Below are 18715 nucleotides of genomic sequence, written 5' to 3'. Positions count from 1 at the left end.
ATATGGTAATTAGAGTCTAGGATAGCAACCAGGAAGTAACTATAGCTGTGGTCACGGAAGCCCATAGAAATTGACTCACACGACCAGAAAACATGTACAAGATTCGGATATCGTTGTTTATTTTCCTGTTCGTATTGAAGTAATACAGTTAGGAGGCTCCTATCTACTTTTTGATTTGGAATGACGTATGCAAATTCCCAAATGAAATGAAGCACACACACACGAGCAAATGACCTAGCTTGGCACTTAGATAAAAGCTCCGTGTTTCTGTGTTTAAATTTATTTTGGTCCTACAATTTATGTATGTATATGCATACTATCGCATATATATGTGTGTGTGTGTGATCTCGTTTGTTTAGATTGATTTTAGTCCTACAATTTATATTCGTATGTGCACACTATCGCAGTTATTATATATATATATATATATATATATATATATATATATATATATATATATATATATATATATATATATGTGTGTGTGTGTGTGTGTGTGTGTGTGTGTGTGTGTGTGTGTGTGTGTTTGTGTGTGTGTGTGTGATCTCGTCTGTTCGGGGTATTTACTACAATACGTACTGTATAAACTAGAGGCAATTTTTTCTTTGACAAACAACAAATTACAGTTTCTCGAAATGAAAGATGAACAAAAAGAAAACTGTTTAAAACAGCCCTAAAGACTTCACATAAGTGATCCAAGGTTTCAAATTATTAATGAATAACAAGTCAAAATCATAATACAAATTTCACCAATAAAGGAATATTCGGAACTGACGTAAGTGGAAGTAGAATATGCTGCACACTGCTAACAATATTACATATTCTGGAAGCATTTTATTTCAGACGATAAGAATCGGTAGAAAGTAATATCATCTGTTGCGCAATCAGTCACTGTATCTTGACACTGATAATGCTCAATATAATCCTGATGAAATGGACTTTCATCACTTAATGCACGCCTAGAACCATTCTGTTCAGGTGTTTAAATTCTATCAGTTTATTCAGCTGAATAGGTGTGTAACCTAGCAACTATGTTTTAAGAATTCTCTTTCGTGGAAAAAGCAAGGCAGAAATGGGTCTTTGGTGTTGTGAACGAAACAGAACCGATTATGCATTATGCAGGCAAAAAAGAAGAAGAAGAAGAGCCTGTCAACCAATTTGCTAGGCTCGTGAATCAACACAAGACTAATTAGAACGACTGCATGTATGCAAATACAAAAAAAAAGAGAGATTAGTAATTGTTTTTGTTATTTTTTTTTACTGTGCACACCACTGAAAATATTGCATATCTTAGAGTTAGGTAGGTAATGATTTTTTGTAAGCTAGATAGATCGGGCATGATCGCAGAAGATGGAGAAGACTAATAACAAACAGCGACCCCATATAAAGATGGGAAAAGCTGAAGATAAAGAAGAAGATAGATCGGGCAGAGAGAGAGAGAGAGAGAGAGAGAGAGAGAGAGAGAGAGAGAGAGAGAGAGAGAGAGAGAGAGAGAGAGAGAGAGAGAGATTTCCATATACACAGAAGTGCCAGAAGAATAAGAGACTGAAAAAAAAATCATGAACAAAAAATGGATAGTCCTATACTCCCTGTTACCTGACAGCTTGTGATAAGCTTCTTTTGTATGCTAATGTTACTTCTTTACTTATTCGTAGGCTATACCTCTTTCACTGTAAGCATTGAGGTCTGTTGTATTTTTCATGAAAAATTGCGTTGGATATTAGCATTGGCATAAAAATGTGAACCAAATATAATATTCATGCTACTACGAATGATATACGTACGTAAAACCAGAAGAATTGGGTTACAACTTTCTGTGACATCATTTGTCCACTGGATAGCTTATTTGGAACAACCCCAGAGAGGGTAAGAATTTCTCGTCTGAATTTTGTTATACGGTTAAAGTTCATGATTTCTTACATTCTGGGATTAAATTATTTATCAATATGCATTTTTAGTTGATAATCTAATTTTAACTATGGGGCAATGCAAGAATAAATGCGAATACTGAATGTCCTGGAATAGCTTGAGATTTAATCCTACGTCAGACAGCATCACTAGTCACGCGACGCTACCAGCAAACCAGCACCGGATGATAATAGGGATGTAAAAAAAATAGTTATTACTGCTATTTGAAGTGGATCAACCTTGAAAAAGCCATGTACTTTTCAATGTATTCTAAAGTAATTCCATGACTTGCCATTTTGCTCAGACGATACCAATGACCCACCTTTTCAGGAAGCTGTACGACAACTTACTCGGGGGATTGTGATCAGCTGTTTTAGCAAAACATCTCATTCCTCTTCTACGAGCATCGGCTTAAGTACGCTACTACGGTAACCGGATCGTCATTCGGTCGAGACCTGTTTCGTCTGGCGTACGGAGTGTGTGTGTTTGTGTACATTTTTGAGGATTATACGAACTGTGAGCAATATTTACATTCCACCCTGCTTTCATATTTAGTTAAAGGGGCCAGAATTTGTGCCATAAGTGGAGATGTCCGTGGCACGTAGCCTGTGTCTTGTCCTTAGGCTTGTATAGTACTCGAATGATAGGTAAAGGGTTTAGTGATTAGCCGGAAGATTTATGACAATTGTACATATTCTATAAGTTTTTATTATAATAAACGTTTACTTTGCTCATGTGTCAACACTAGGGGAGTTGGCGAAGTGACTGTATCTGCCTTGGACTTAATATTTAGGAAGGACTGCAGTGACTGCATTTGTTTTGGGGGACACTGTAATGTAGCTTAATGAGCCAGTGGATACGGGAGGGGTCACGTGGTCAGGCTTAGGCTGCCCCAAAACAACAGTAGGCATTTCAGAGGGAATATAACCTAACTAGACACAAAACCCTTCTTAGCCATTCTAGCCTTACCTACCCTAGCAAGTGGCTTTATTCCTTACTTAGTTTGCCAAAGGCACCAGTGTAAGAATATTTCATGGTATGCCATAGTTAATGACCCTAGTTAAAAAGGTTGTCATAGCTAGGATAAGTTCCTTCAATAGGTTCATGGTATTTATAATTAGTTTAGGTCTAAATAGCCTAGCCATATTTCTAAGGACATTTGACACTTGAGATTTCAAGGTTCTCTCTGGTGTACATGTGAAATTATGGCTCAGTAGTCTAGCAAAATTTACTGCACATCATTTCATTGAAGATTTCTTTTTACTGTTTACCATTCTTCTGATATACTCAACTTTTTCAGTCTACTGCAGAGCTCCTAGCATTTGTATGTAAAGTAACTGTTGCAGAAATATTAACTGTTATTGGTTGAGTAATTTGCACATACTGTATAGAAAACTAATAGTACATGATTGCATGATTATACACCCTAATGATACAAAATAATTTTCTAAAGTAAATAAGCCTAGCAGCAGTTATAGAGGACTCTATAGTAGCTCCTGTACTCAGTGATTACTCTCAGGACTGCATAAGAGGGGAAAATATGACACCTTTATATAGAGCTAGAACTTACTGTGGTAGACCAGTTACATTCTGGTGTAGGAAAAGCCAAGTTCATACGATAGAGTGAAATGTAAAGTCAAGTGCATTTTGTAGCTTTGCTATCAACAATAACAATATAGGCCTGTAGTCATGAAGTTATGAAAGTAGTTAATAACTTTCTTGCCCTCTTTTTAAGTTGATTCTTAAAAAATAATTTTAGAGGCCTGATTATTGGAGAAAGGGATGAAATATTCTGGTATTTTATATTTTATTAGCATGTATTACTTGGCTGTGTCTAGCTTAACCGTAGAACTTAACGATAGCATGTTTTTATTTAAATTTTTTTATTTACATTATACTCTGTACAGTATTTCTTTAATGAAAAGTACTGTACATGTGTGGAAGTAATTGCACTCTCTTTGATGGAGCAACCCATAATACGAGTATATCAATGACAGTGTAAACATGATTTTTAAAATAACTAAATGAACAAATTTTCAGATCTGCTAAGAAGGTTTGCATTGCAGATGATCTCTACACCTTCAAGATACTGAGAAGAATTGTACATTAGTACTTAATTACTTTTTGTCTTTAATAGGTGTAGCTGACTGCCAAACATGGCAACCAGCATACAGTTATCCCCTGAATCACTTTGTGATGGGCTGGACCAGCTTTGTATCCAAAAGCTGGAATTAATGGATCAGTTAATCAAGGTAATTTCTGTGTAAATGTTTGGATTTGAGTGTACAATATTCACATTCAGTTGTCTTGGGTGTTTGCGTGGTTCTTTAATACTAGGTAGCAAAAGTATTTTGACATTTCTAACCCAGGGTTATGGAACATGGTGTGCCAAGAAGATCTAGATAGTGTTTAAATATATTTTTAATGTATTATTTGGTGTGAATCTAACTACTCTTAAAGATAGCTATATCTTCGCACCAGCAGGCGAGTCAGTACTCAAAATAAAGATCACTTAGCTGACCCAGATGACATTCTAGTTCACCTGTTCTTCACCAGCTAAGTCTTGAATGTTTTAGCGCTTGTCAGAATTCATGTTGCTGCAGCAGGTGGTTGTCAGTGTTTCACAGGGTTGGCTGTTGCTTTATCATAGTATTGAGATCTTTGGGTTATTTATGATGTCTTTTGTGGGAATTAAAGTCAGCAATGTCAAATTTTGAAGAAATGATCTCTGTGAGCTGGATGTTTTCTTTTGAATTAGACAGGCACCCTATTTATGCCAGGTGTAAGGGGTCAAGAGTGTGATCTTGAAAATAGTTGTGAAGTTTAGGAATTGGTCAGAGTTCATGCTTAAATTCCATAAATATAAAAAAGAAGGGAAGCAGAATGACTAAGGAAACAGTTAGATCCTAATATAGTTCTTTCTCTTATGCTCCTTCTCAGTTGCATTCACTTTTGCTTGTCACTACTGGCTCTCCCCACTGCTCCCAATCTACCTAGATCGGAGCCCTCTTTCATAGCTCTGCCTTCTGCTCCCTTTTTGGTCCAGGAAAAGTGCAGAGAAGTTAGAACAGTTAGTTGAAGGTCCGACAGAATTCATTTTAGGGTACCTTTCTAGAGTGGCCAAATCAAGACCCTTATGCTTTTCCTCCATTTGCTCTGTAGAGGAAAGTTTTCAACAAGTTTTGGTCTGAGAACTCAAGCCATGGTTAGATGTTGGTAGCCCCAAAGGAAATGGTTTCCCAAACTACCTCTCCTGACAGTAGAAGTCCTTAACCTTTTGCCAGTCAGGAAAGATCTTAGACAGTTGCATTTGAGAAGACTTCATCAAAACCTTCACATGCTTCATCTGACCTCATAGAAACTGTCGCCTGTCTCTATGAGTGAGATCTTCTGATCTTTTGAGTTGGAAGCCCCAAAATCTTCTTATAATTTTTTAGAATGGAATTTAGATGTAGCCCTTAAATTTGACGTTACTTCAGTGTGAGTATTTCGATAAAGCTTTCCTTAAGAACTTAATTTTCAAAACACATTTTCCTACAGCAAGGTGTATTAGAGAGCTTCTTGTAAGACTTTGCTCAAAGGGACACATTTTTCTCCCCTCCCGTTGTTTAGAGCTAAAAACGTCATAAAGGCAAAGCCCTTCCCAGATATGTGACGGTACCTAATTTAACTGCTTTAGTAGGCTTTGAAGAGGAAGCACTGTTGTATGCAGTTATAGCTCTAAGGATTTATGTAGAATGACCTTGAAGAGGAAGCCAAACGCTCATGTTCAAGAATGTTGATGTTGCTTAATCAAGTCAGTGCACATAGGGTTGAATCCTGATCATTTGCCATTGTTTGAAAGTAAAACCTCACAATGTCTTTGCTGTAAGCACATCTTTTAATTTCCTTAAAAACCTTTTGCTAGAGAAGGTTGTCAACTCAGCTGAATGGACATGGCACTTAGTTTTGCCTTGCTTTGTTTGTAAGACGTCAAATTTCATATGAGCTTGTAAAGCCCTTATTTCTATTGTCATGGCATGGGTGATTTTCACGTGAACCAGATACAATAATCTTCCTTTCTCCAATCTTTGGATTGTTAGAAAATCCTGGTGTTCCATTTGAGGAGTACAAAGGTACACATAAGGGTTTAAGAGTGTGCCTTCATATCCAAAGATATTATCTTTAGTATTGGATGGTTGGTTATGGGCTTTTGACTTTGGAACAGGAGTCACAAGTACTCTACAAGATAATCCTCTTTCCGCTTTAAGGATCCTCCAATAAGTCTTGCTACTAGGACCTTACACATGCTGTGAATCCACCATCTGGTGACAGTGCTTACTGGGAAGGATCACACAGAAGGCAAGAATGTTTAGAAGCTTTTTCTCCTTTTAAAAAAGCTTTTAGTTTGCTTAGATGAGCAGATGTTTCTCTGGCTGCACTAACCCACTATCCTCATGTAATGTGGTAGTCAGCTAATTTAAATAGTAGCTAAGATTCATCCCAAACAATGAAAATGTTTATGATCAAGTTAACTATTTGGATACTTACCTATGTACTGTTAAGTGGAAACGCACCCAGCCTCCCCACTTTGTAACGGGTTGCCAGGAAGAATTCTGACAAGAACTTAAATACTCCAGTGCCACCTGGCGGGGAAAAGGTGAAAATAGACAGTTCATTAGGGTCAACGACCAAGCATTATGTTTTTGTTTATATTGAATACCAATCATGCCTAACAGTGTGAAGGTGCAAGTTAACTTTAACAGCAGGTAAGTATCCAAATACCGTATATTTCTGCATCCAAGACGACCTTTAAATCCTAAAATTCACCCCTAAAAACTGGGTGTTATCGTATACTACCATTCTAAAAATCAACTGACAATAAAGGTAATAAAACTATTTTTACCTTATATATTATTGGAATATCATAATAAATAGCCTATTAGAAGAATAAGATTCCATATAATTGAAATCAGCTTTTTTTCTAATGCAAACCCAGCAGAGAGATTGTAAACATTCAAATTGTTTGCACTCACAGCAACCTTTATCTTTTGGTAAACCTTTCAGAAATTTTAATGGTAGTGTAATTATGGTAGTAAAAACAATTAGGATAACGTAATATTCATTTTTCAGTAAAAATTCATTATCATATTCATTTAGAGCAATTCAGTCATACGAACGATAATTAAGTACAATAATTATCATACATTATTGTATTGTTGTTAGGGGTTGTTTGTGATTGGTGATGAAACATAAATAAAACAATGGTTTCCCTTTTAGGTAACGTGTGTACGAAAAACATGATATAAAATCAGCTTTGTTATTTCGTTTATTTTGAATATCTAAGGATACAGTAAGTAAAACAGCATTTGTAATAACATCATGTTACATACCCAACATTTCATAAGATAGCTGTTGTTGCAAAAGCTAGCCTATACACAGATGGTTTTGTAATTGAGCAGTCATCTTACATTACAGATATGAGATAAATTCGTCAAAATTTGCCATAATTTTTGACCTCGTCTTATCTAAAGGTTGTCTCATACACAGAAATATACAGTAATTCATTTTATCATAAAAATTTTCATTATTTTCCTGACCTAGAAAAAATAAAATAGACCATCATTTGACTTTTATGATATTAAAGTATAAATTGGACCTAGGAGTCAAAGTATCATACTTATGATATTAAAGTATAAATGGGACCTAGGAATCAAAGTATTCTGATAACTACATTATTTCTTTTGTCATGTGAACAAGTATAGTAGGGAAATAATTCCAAAGTATTTTGTGTCCATACAAAAGACAAGTGTGAATTTCCATAGACAAGAGTTTTGTTCAAATTGCTGCTGCCATTCAAATATGTAATCACTAATGGAAAAGTTCTAGTACCTTCATAATTCATTATCTACACTGTTTACCGTGTAGTTAGTGGTAACCTGAAGTTTTCTTTAATATGACACTTACTTTTTTGTTGCTAAATTTGTGGTGACTTCTGTTTAGCAGTAGAAGCAAGGGGGAGATTAGTAGTTTTTCTGCAACAAATAAAAACATTTCAAGAAAATAAAGAACAGCAGGACTACTGTTATTTTCCAAATAGTATGGGTATTTGGGTGTATTATTAATACCTAATGAAGGATTATGGGATAATATTGCAATTGTTTGAAATGTATTTTCTGCTTGTCATTAAAGAGGTTTTGATGTATGCTTGAATTTCACTGTGTGCCCTAGTTAGTCCTAAATTGCTCTAGATTCAGCATTTTGAGGTATTCTAGAAAATGAAGTTTAATGATTAAGTTTGGTGTTTTTCTTCAAAGATTTTTCTTTAAATTTTATGTAGCTGGTAAAAGTAGCTTTGCATAGAAATAAATAACTCATTTGCCCAGCAGCACCACATCCGTTGCATATTAAATGCAGGTTTAAAATTTTACCACATTGAGTTCACACCCAAGACTCTCAAGTGAAACACAAGAGCACTTCCAACTGAGCCATGAAAGTTATAAAAAAGTTAGAATCTAAGTACTTACACAGTACCTGAGGAATTGTTTAGGTAGGCTGCTGGCCTGGCATATTTGTGAGTTTAGCCCAACTTGTTGGCCCACCATGGTCTGGTGGTTGTGTTGATCTCACTGGGAAGGGATAATTCAAATGAAATGTTATCAGCAGAGTCACTTGCAGGTTAGGAAGTTATGTGAAACTCACTGCTATGTCAGATGTCCAGCTTTGCCTGGTAAATCCTCAGGTACTATGTAATTAATTCCAGCTTCTAGCATGACCTTTGTGCCTAAGTTGGCAACACCTTTGCATTTTCTCTTTGAGAGTCCAAGGGTTGATCCTGATGTCACAAAGAAATTTACTTTTATTGCACAAGATTGTGTGTTGATTTCCATCCAAATGCAGGTTTTTCATTGGTTTAAGCATCAAAGTCAAGTAGATTCCTGGAGTGCAGTATGCTCCAGTAGTATCCTATCTTTCAACTTTTCCAGTTTTGCATAAAATTTCTGTACATATTTCGTAGTTCTACTGTTAAATCACATGAATAAATGATTCCATGTAGGCAAGCTATTCCTGAATGATTTGAAAATCACCTTCATTTCAGAGCAATATGATGTTGGAAAGTACTATGAGAGGAGGCTTTTTCATGTTAAGCAAAACCAGATATGCACTCGGCAACAAAGCTGTCAGTTCGTTGCAATTACCAAATGAGGAAAGAGAAGTGGATGCCCTGGCAACAGCTGTGATGACTCCAGTACCCCTAGAGGGGTATGAAGGAGACATTCTATACAACCATGTTGATACCAAATTCCAAGACCCTGTAGTAACTATTGTAGAGGAAGAACATGAAGAAGCAGCCCCAGATAAAATGGTTACTAATACTGATGACCAGATGGAAGGCTTACGTAGAAGATTTAGAGGTACTGAAGATGAAGAGCCACTTGATGAGAATGGTATAGAGGATCTCAATTACAGTGAGAGAAAAGTAAAGACAGTTAACCGTGACCCTATACGTTGGTTCACTGCTTTACCACCACAAACTTTACGACAAGCCCAGTCTGAATTCAAAACTGCTATACAATTAGTTTCTCAGTGTGCTACCTTGAAATTAAAATTACGGGCTGTAAATAAAGAATATAGTCGTTTAAAAAAAATAAAAGCAAAGCTTGAAAGGCTTGAAAAGGAGCCATAAAGAATTGTTTACCAGTATTATTCTTCTGAAATTTCTTAATTATATAAAGATATTAAAATAACTTGAGGTTGCAGGCAAAGATTTTCTTTATTTTGTTGATTCTCAGGAATGGATATTGCTGATATCTCACATTTTCCAATATTTAAATTACTTTAATATAAATGTCTTAAGACTTAAGCAGTGCCTTATTAGTTTTAAAGTGTGTATAGGTTTTTATAATTTGTTTAATTTTACTACATTTCTTTCAGCAAATATGGAAACTTAATTTTACATGTTATCCTTGCATTGAAGGGGAGAGCATGTTGTATAACTTGTCTGTATTTATTTTTCTGTGTATTGTGTCTCATCATAAAATTAATGGCCCTCTTTTTTTTACTTGTACATTATTACATACCGCATAACTGATAGCCAGTCTACTCAGGCATTGCATGACCTGGAATCTGGAAATACTGTACCTGTCTTTCAGGTCCAAAGACACCATGAAGTCTACACCATGAAGTCGTCTTTACCTTATTGCCTAACTTGACCATTTCATCTTGAAGTGTGTGTATTGGATGAAAAATTTACCACTGGTCACCAAGAGAATGTACACTACGTATGGGTTTGTTCCAAAAGTTTTCCAAACTATATTGCTATCAGAAGGTGATCTCCCATAGGATTTGTTGTATGAGTATTAAGAGGGTTTAATTTCTGAATGGTATATGCTATTTTTTAGCAGTCTGGGTTTTATCTTACATTTTTCTAGACCATTATAAATTTCATACATTGGAAATATTGATGTGATTACCATACTTACCAAGATCATCTAGGTAATCATGCTTTCACAAGCATTCTGCAACATCAATATCTTTGTTGCTTACATGCAAGGATGAAGAGCAGTCATTGCTGATAAGTCTTTGGATTTAATTTGGAGAGCTTAGCTATCTTAAAAAAGCCATTTTTCTTGGAGGCAGGTACACCATTTTATCCCCTTGCTTGTCCTCTTTAACCCTGCTGCCAGTTCATGGTGAATGTTGTGACCACAGGAGGTTGACTGAGGTTTAAACTATTGTCTTTAATGCTATTAAAGTGCAGGATTGAGGTGGGTTTTTTTATGGATTCAGTTCAGTAACTACAAAAAGGGAGTTGCATCCTTCCACAGTTAGGAATATATTTCATTATGGTCTTTTAGGAAGTGGCTTTCTTCATGAAGCCCATGGTAGGAATCAGCCATTGCAAGAGTCCTGTCCTTCCTAGGTGATCTCCTCCTCCTCCTCAGATTTTCTCATAATAGAATGGTGTCCTGGTGACCTTGTTCTAAGCAATGAAACACCAATGTCCCCTTCCCAGAATGTTCTTTTGGTAAGATTTAAACTTTTTTTATACCAAAAAAAAAAAAAAAGAGAGAAAACTCATCCCTAGTTTCAGAGTGAGACAGTCCCGAAGTTTTGAACTACAAGCCTGCATACTTTAACTGCAGATCATTAAAAAACGAAATGGAAATGATAGTTTTCAGCACTCCAGTTTATATTCAAGACCTTCATAGTTAAATTAAAAGCACCACCAAAATTTAACTAGTCTATTTTTGTAATATGGCAAGGTTATCTTGAATATAAATGATGTACAGCAACACAGTCATAAATAAAAATTGTATCTTAAGTATGCAATACTGGTATACTGGCTTCAAAATATAATGTACTAATATAAACAGCTCAAAATATCAAAGGGCTTATAGATTATTTTAGGGATCCCAATGAAGATTAACTACACTGTATTTTATAATGTCTTTAGAATATCCTGACCAGCCCCATTAGAGTTAAGAGTTTTGGTTCAGTGGTCTGGTTAAACAATGTTTTGTAACTAAATCAGCATGTGAACATTTTTTCAGTGGGACCAGTAGTTGTGTGCAGATAAGTGATTCGGTATGTCATTATCTGCCGTCTTGCAAGTCATTTCTAACTCCTTAGTTCATAACTAATTTAGTCAACATACAGCATACATTCTGTATACATAAGGTTAAAATTAGCAATCATATCCTCTTTCTCCAGTAGCCTCTGTTGTACTAGTACTAGCAAACATACATGAGTAAGTCAGATTCTGCTTAAACCATAGATCTTGAAAAAGTTGACATAACCAGCTACTTTGGATGCCCAGTCAGTCAGAATGCTCAAGACCCAGTTATACTGCTTCCTTCCTAAGTAGTGGTTCAGTACACAGTATATACAATGAGCTTAGTCATTACAAATATGCAAAAAGTTTAAAATAAATTTTGTTCCTTAAACACCTACTGCTTATAATTCTTCAACTACTTTTACTCCCAAACTCATCACTTGTTACCCTTGCCAGCTTTGGCCTGGACTGGCTGTTTTGTGGTGTAATGAGCATAGAGCTCAACTTGGCATCAGACATATATGACTCACCAGGGAGAAAGCTTCAAGTGCCTCTTCATTCAATAATTCAGTCCCTTAACTATGCAGTTGCACTGCAAATGATAATGTAAAAATGAAAGAGAGGTTTTCATCTATGAAACATAAGATTTTCTTAGATGTTGCATGTTTTCCATTACTATTGTTGATTTACCTTTTGGTTAGCATCCAAAGCAAAATTTTTATTTTTTATATACATTTTCTTACAATTATTTATTTACCTACTCCCACAAATTAAGGTCTTTTAGTTGTATGTTCAGTTCTCAACAGTAATTTTATCAAATATTTAATATTATATTTTGCATAACTTATTGTTTTGTTTTGATGAAAATGTAAACTTTAGTCTTTTATATGGGAATATTCTTGGTGCAAGCTAATTCAGTCATTAAAGCTTGCTAACTAGGTGGTTACAGGTGGATGAGTGGGGACAAAGTAGTCCTTACAACTTCACATTGTGGAAAGGTTCTTTGCCCTGTGGAGAACACTGCTTATCACCCTATCACCACATGACTGAACAGGAAGCCCCCCAGTGTTCTGCCCTCCAGCATTTGAAGCAATTTTGACATCTACCCCTCTGAAGTGCCAAATAAGTTAGTTCATTTGCCTGATGAAACTGCGTAACATTTTTGGTGATCATCAGAGTGCAGATCACCCCAGGACTCATAATGGCCAGGGTAGCTTTTCACTGACCTCAGGCTAAGAGGTAACCATTTTTGCTGGCTCTTCAACAGATTCCTTCTTTGCCCATGCATCTTTCAGCCTCATCTGCTGAGGTCCTACCTATCCATGGAGGGTGTTTTGTTTCACTGCTGAAGACAATCCAGCATCTATGGCAGAGAGGGTTTTCTTGCAGAACTGCACTGAAGAAGTCTGGGATGGTTAGAAAGTCCTCAGCAGAAGTCTATCAAGCAGAGTGATTCATCTGGCTGGTGTCCTGGAAGCGGTCTCTCTAGAGTAGGATCCTCTCTTTAGCAGGTAACAGACTACTTCATCTGCCTCTGGTGAGATAACCTCTCAGAAGTCCTCATCTGCCTCTATTGAGATAAGCTCTCAGACTTCCTCAGCTACTTTTGTTGAGATAAGCTCTCAGATTTCATCTGCCTCTCTTGAGATAAGCTCTCAGACTTCCTCATCTGCCTCTGTTGAGAAAAGCTCTTGTCCATCTTTGCAGTGAAGGGGTATTACTCTGCCCTGAACTAGGTGTTCTGGTTGAAAGGCATTGATGAGTTTTAAGCAGTTGGGTTGCCCAAGGAAGTTAGGTTTCTATAGGGAAGAGATCTCATTGTCAAGATAACAGTTTCTTCTTCTTAGCCCTATCTTCAGTGAAGAAGGTAGGCAAGCTATATGGCCATTTGTGCTATGTCTGGTATACAGATGGTTGGGAAATACCTCTCATTCTTGAGTTTATGGTGAAAACTCAGAAGATCCAATATTTCAGGCTTGAGGGTCACCATCTGTTATTGTCACCATCAGGGTCAAGTAGGTGGTTTTCAAATGGCGAATGCAGGCAGGAAGTGGCAAAATAACAGGCTTTTAGGACAGCAAAAGTGCTTCCTCCTACAAAGGTGGTCAGAGAAAAACTGATGCTATCTTCCGGAGATGGGTCGTAGGAGGTCGGCCCCTACCTACTGCCATCTTGCCCATCTCCCGATGCCACCAATTTCCTTGTTACTTTTTTAACCAGACTCCAGTTGGCGCTAGAGAACTTTTTCCTTATGTAAAGACCACAGGTTTGTTAGCTATGAAAAATACAATTGATTTAAAATTTGTCATTTCTCATTATACTTGAGGGACATAGCCCAGTTATCACACACTTTCTCCATATGACCTGTGATGGCTGGGCTGCACATTGTGTAGCTACCAAAGCTTCACTGGGCAAAAAGTTTGTGACTAAGATTCATGGGTAATCATAGATCAGTGAAGTAGATGGCTTAAATGACTGACCTCTCTTCTGCTACTTATGAGCTGCACAGTCCAGGCTGTTTTTTTGCTTTTGGTCAGAAGCAGGTGAGACACAAAAAGAGGGCTTATCCAAAGGCTATGGTCCAAGGATGTGACTGCTTCCACTTTCCTCATTACCGAGGGATTTGCTACCTACTATCCTGTACCTCCTTTACATTTGAGATGAGGGAGCAAGGTTCACCTGAGATCTTCAGAGAGTGGTAATTTTTTTTTCTTATATAAGCACCAAGTACCAAACACCAGCACCCAAAATGCTTGGCTGTATAAGTTACAGATCCTTCCTTCCTCTGCTCAAAAATGACTGGGAAGCTAGCAAGTGTGAGTGAAAGACAGAGCAACCTTGTAAAAGTTTCATGAGGCAATGCCTCCCACTTCAGGAGTGAGCCTTCTGTATGAAAGAAAAAGGTATGTACTCTCATTGTAACAAATAGCATTTTTTTTTTAAATACCATAAATTACATTTTTCTAATACATACAAACCTGAAGTCTTTATCATACTCCCGCTTGTAACCATCCCCATAATGTGCCCCATAGCCTAAGAAAAAAAAGGAACAGTACAGATATGTGAGTGGGAAGGTTTCCCCTACTCAACCACCTACTGCCATCTGTAAACATCCTGTTAATGGGCTTTCTTGACTGCACCGGCTATATAAAAGACTTAAGGTTTGAAAACCTCAGAAGAATTCATTGTACTTTACAAAAATTCCTAATTTAACATTCCTTATCATAGTGATATAGACAAACTCTGAGTAAAGCCATTTAATGTATTTTACAAGAATGCCTTCTGAATGGGTAGTGTTTGTACTGTATTTGTATTAGATATCATGTTAAAGAAGGCAGCTAGAAGCTCTATGAAAGCACAAACTGTAAAAATATTTTGTTCTCTTGAAAAGTAGCATATTTACTTTGATTCTAAATCAGTACATTAAATCTAAAGGAAATAAGGATAGTATAGTAGTTAACTGCTATCAAAATATATGATGAAAAATAATATGGCAAGTTGTAATTTATAATCATTTTATCACAGTATCTTGTTGCAGAATAACTACTGTACTGTCAAAAAAGAAGAAAATTGTATACTGTACTGAGAAATTTTGTTCTTTTCCTACCTTTTGATAATTACAGGAATCATTACAGCGAGAGCTCAGTTGTTTGTTAATTCAATTTGATAAGTCCAGTTCCAACCCCTAGTATATACTGCTAGAAGATTATTTATTTTCTAAATCACTGGTATGCAACCTTTGCTAAATAATCTTTACAGTAGTAACACCCTTGGCTCATTTAAGTGAAGTCAAAATCAAAACCAAACATATGATCACAGTGCATTAGTTTGCTTAAATATTTATGTGAAATGTATTAAAGGTCAATGGGAAGATAGTTAAACTATTTTTTGGTGTCTGAGAAGAATTGAATTAATATTTTGCAATTTAATTGGTCTTCCTTGATACATTAACTCATCATATTGCATAAACTCATGTCAAAAACTTATCAAGCATATGGGGTTAGGAATTTGTTTTCTGGTAACCAGCACACTGCGTAGCTTATAAGCCAGGTTTTCCATGTAACTTTAAAATACATTTTTGTATACAAAGTTGAGCTTTTTTGCCCAATAAAAATGTTGTAATGTATATGCTTTTTTCTTTTGGGTTTTGTGGCTTTGTACATCCTTATAAGTTTCTCAAGTCCATGAAACTCTCAGGCTGTGACCAAATCCGAGAAGTCGATCCTGTCCTAGAGACGCTGTGCATGAGAGCTCGCCAGGACCAATCGATCGTTGATATACATCAGGAGACGTACCCAGAACAAACGTGCCCTAGTCGAAGCTAAGGTGAGAAGTTATATGAAAACTTGGGGAGAGATCAGAATATAGACAGACATGGAGCTGTCTGCTCTGAAGGGGTACGAAGTCTCCCCAGGAATGAAGCGGAGGAACTTGCGGTAGGATTGACAAGTGAGTACTGGGAAATACTTGTCCCTCAAACCCAACGAAGGAATCAAGCTTGACTCGCTGATGGTTGCAAGTACAGAGGCTGTTGAAACGGGTCAGGGAAGAAAGATTGTCACTTTCTCTATGAGAGAGGGACACCTGAATAAACCAGGCACTGGACTGTAACAATTTCCACCGCGTATCCATTTAGCATCACCACACACTCTGCAGGGGTAGATTCTTCAGCGAGCCGGAACGAATTTGTGGACATGGACTGGATGGTTGATTTGGAGCAGTAGAAACTGAAAGGGAATTTGATATCCTACCAAAGGACATCTACTACCCAGGTTTCAGCTACTATAACGTGATGCTTAAGGCTATGGGCACTCCCCCCACCAGCAGCTGCACGTGGGGAGTAAAACCACCCTAGCATCTTCTTCCCCTACTTCCTCTTCCAAGAAGGGAAGGGGTTTGAAAGGGACAACTTTGATTGCTTCTGTGGTCCCAAAGGGACCGAAGAACTTCATTGATGTCTCTACCTGGCACACTCTTGGTTCCCTATGTACCTCCATAAATGGATCAGTACTGATAAGTCTCGAATGCTCGGCACAATAACTCCCAATGACTCCAGTCACTGTTTCAACTGAGTCGTCAAGAGAGGTTGAGAGAACCAGAGAGGGAGGCGTAGTATACTTCAAGCCAATCCAAAGACCAAAGACTCGTCGGTAGAGGAAGGCCGAGGACGATGTGTGGAAAGAGACAACACCCATACAGGTCCCAGAGAATGGTCGTATTCACACAGCCGTGAAAAGTGCTGCTACGAGGGAAGTGGTCCCGACCGCGGGGGTCATCTCTTATAGGAAGGGAACAGTCCCAATTCCACGGAAGTGCCATCAATTCCCCTCGCCTGACCGTAGAGGTAGAAACACTTTCGGAAGAGTGATCCCGTTTGCAAGGGAACTCTCCATGTGAAAGTAGGGCGGAGGCGCTGGCCTGCAGAGCCATGGACATGTTGATGATCCTGTTCACAACAACATGAATGGGGAGGTGTCGTCCCACGGATGTGTCAGCCAACCGTCCACACAATCGTGGTGCTGGGAAACATTCTCTGAAGAGTGATCCATCCACTAAGAAACCTTTCAAATGAATGTGGGGAAAAAACTCCCAGAAGAGCCATCCCGTTCTCCTCCAAACCTCCACTTGAGCATGGTTGGGGGCTGGCGTGGCAACATTCCCGAGCAGGAATGTGCAGGGATGAAGAAGCATTTTAATACTTGACACTCACTCAGTCTAAGTAGAAGAGGCTCCAAGTCTATGTCCATAGTCAAGGGAGAGCACAAGGAGGAGCTGACATCAACAAAGACAACCAAGGAGAGTTGTTTCTTGGTTGTGCAATGTTTGTAGAAAGGCATGGCAAAGCTTACTTCTGCCTACCCAGGCCCTCTCTTTCCTCCTTGGCCGTACAACGTGAAGCAAAAAATGGGTGCGCAACATTTGCATGGCTGTGTATTCTTCCTTCCTTGGAGAGCGTATCTTCAGCTTAGATGTCTGAAAACTGGAGCTACATCGATGAAAACAGCAACCAGGAACTGTTCTCGAAAGGAAGCCTGCAGGGGAAGAGTATGCACAAGTACGCTAGGCCCTCTCTTTCCTCCTCGGTCGTACAACATGAAGCAAGAGAACCCACACCCTTATCAAGCCTCTCAAACTCTACAACATCTGAAAGACTAAAAACATTACGACACTCCAAGTAACTGTGTAGTCGAAATCAACACCCTGCTTGTTTCAGAGAAAAAACACTCAGAACAAACAGAGAAGAGCTGTAGAACAGGAATGTTCGATAAAATGAGGTTGAGAAGGTGTCTAAAAATACAAAAGGTTGGAGGCGAGAGGGCAGGCCCATTCTCCTTGGATGCAAAGTAGTATAAAAGATATAACGATAAAAAAACACACATCAAGGCTAAGACAAGAGTTGGGTTTGCGTTATATCAAAAAGCAAAACAAGCTGGAGAGAATATCAAAGAGAAAGGCTCATACAGGCTAAAATGAGTTGATCAAAAAAACTATGCAGCATAACTGTAGCGCAGCAAGAAAGAGCAAATATATATAGAGAGTAGAACATGTTGTAAGGTTGCACTACTGTATTTCCATAAACAGTAGAACATGTAAGGTTGCACTATTTCCAAATAAGCAAAATATCCCAAAACAACAATTATACTCAAAAACAAAAAGAATTATAAGTTGAACGGCAGGTAGCAGAAGAGACATCTGTCTCAGACTGCAACCGAAAGGTAAAGTGAATGTGTACCAACTGGATGGCGGGCTTCCTCCCCTACCGTCAGTAGCCAACTACCAATAACAACCTTGTTTTAAGTTAAACTGCTGGTTCTAGCTTGTGCTGAAAGTAAAACGTGTAAAGACCTCGGGTTTGTATGTTAAGAAAAACACAAACTACTTTAAAAATTTGTCATATTGCATATCTTTCATGGACAAAAAATTGTGCCACCCAGAAGGTTCCCTCCATTCCCGTTCATCCCTAGTTGCATTGCCACTTCTCATTTATTCCTACTAATAATATTCCCCTCACTGTCCACTTTCACCTTTCCTGTTGTTGATTCATTGCCACAAATAATTATAATTAAAACAATAATTACGATTAATTAGAGTATACGACATAGTCGTGTCAAATATGACATTGTCAATTACATACCAAACTGGTTATCCCAGGGCAGTAATTACATACAGGTTTATCAGTAATATTCTTCCCCTGATAATGTTCCTTGGAAAGATGGGAACCTCCTGATAATGTTCCTTGGAAAGATGGGAACCTATCTTGAGGTTTTCACT

General features: G+C 37.7%; 1 protein-coding gene across 2 annotated transcripts; it reads left to right on the top strand.

The window, feature by feature from the left end:
• The first annotated feature begins 2243 nt into the window (after positions 1-2243).
• Positions 2244-15569, top strand: LOC136854039 (coiled-coil domain-containing protein 115). Of its 2 annotated transcripts, none has more exons than XM_067130094.1 (3): positions 2244-2424; positions 4046-4160; positions 8987-15569. In XM_067130094.1, exons 2-3 carry the CDS (start codon positions 4065-4067, stop codon positions 9572-9574), a joined length of 684 nt encoding a protein of 227 aa, XP_066986195.1. In that variant the 5' UTR covers positions 2244-2424; positions 4046-4064; the 3' UTR covers positions 9575-15569. The 2 variants fall into 2 exon arrangements, with proteins under 2 accessions (XP_066986195.1, XP_066986196.1); XM_067130095.1 differs by having other exon boundaries at positions 2268-2386.
• The last annotated feature ends 3146 nt before the right edge of the window (positions 15570-18715 follow it).

Source organism: Macrobrachium rosenbergii, chromosome 28 (genome assembly GCF_040412425.1).
Source record: "Macrobrachium rosenbergii isolate ZJJX-2024 chromosome 28, ASM4041242v1, whole genome shotgun sequence".
In the NCBI taxonomy this organism is placed as follows: domain Eukaryota; kingdom Metazoa; phylum Arthropoda; class Malacostraca; order Decapoda; family Palaemonidae; genus Macrobrachium; species Macrobrachium rosenbergii.
The sequence above is the reverse complement of the archived record's forward strand: the minus strand, read 5'-3'. Positions and strand labels throughout refer to the sequence as shown.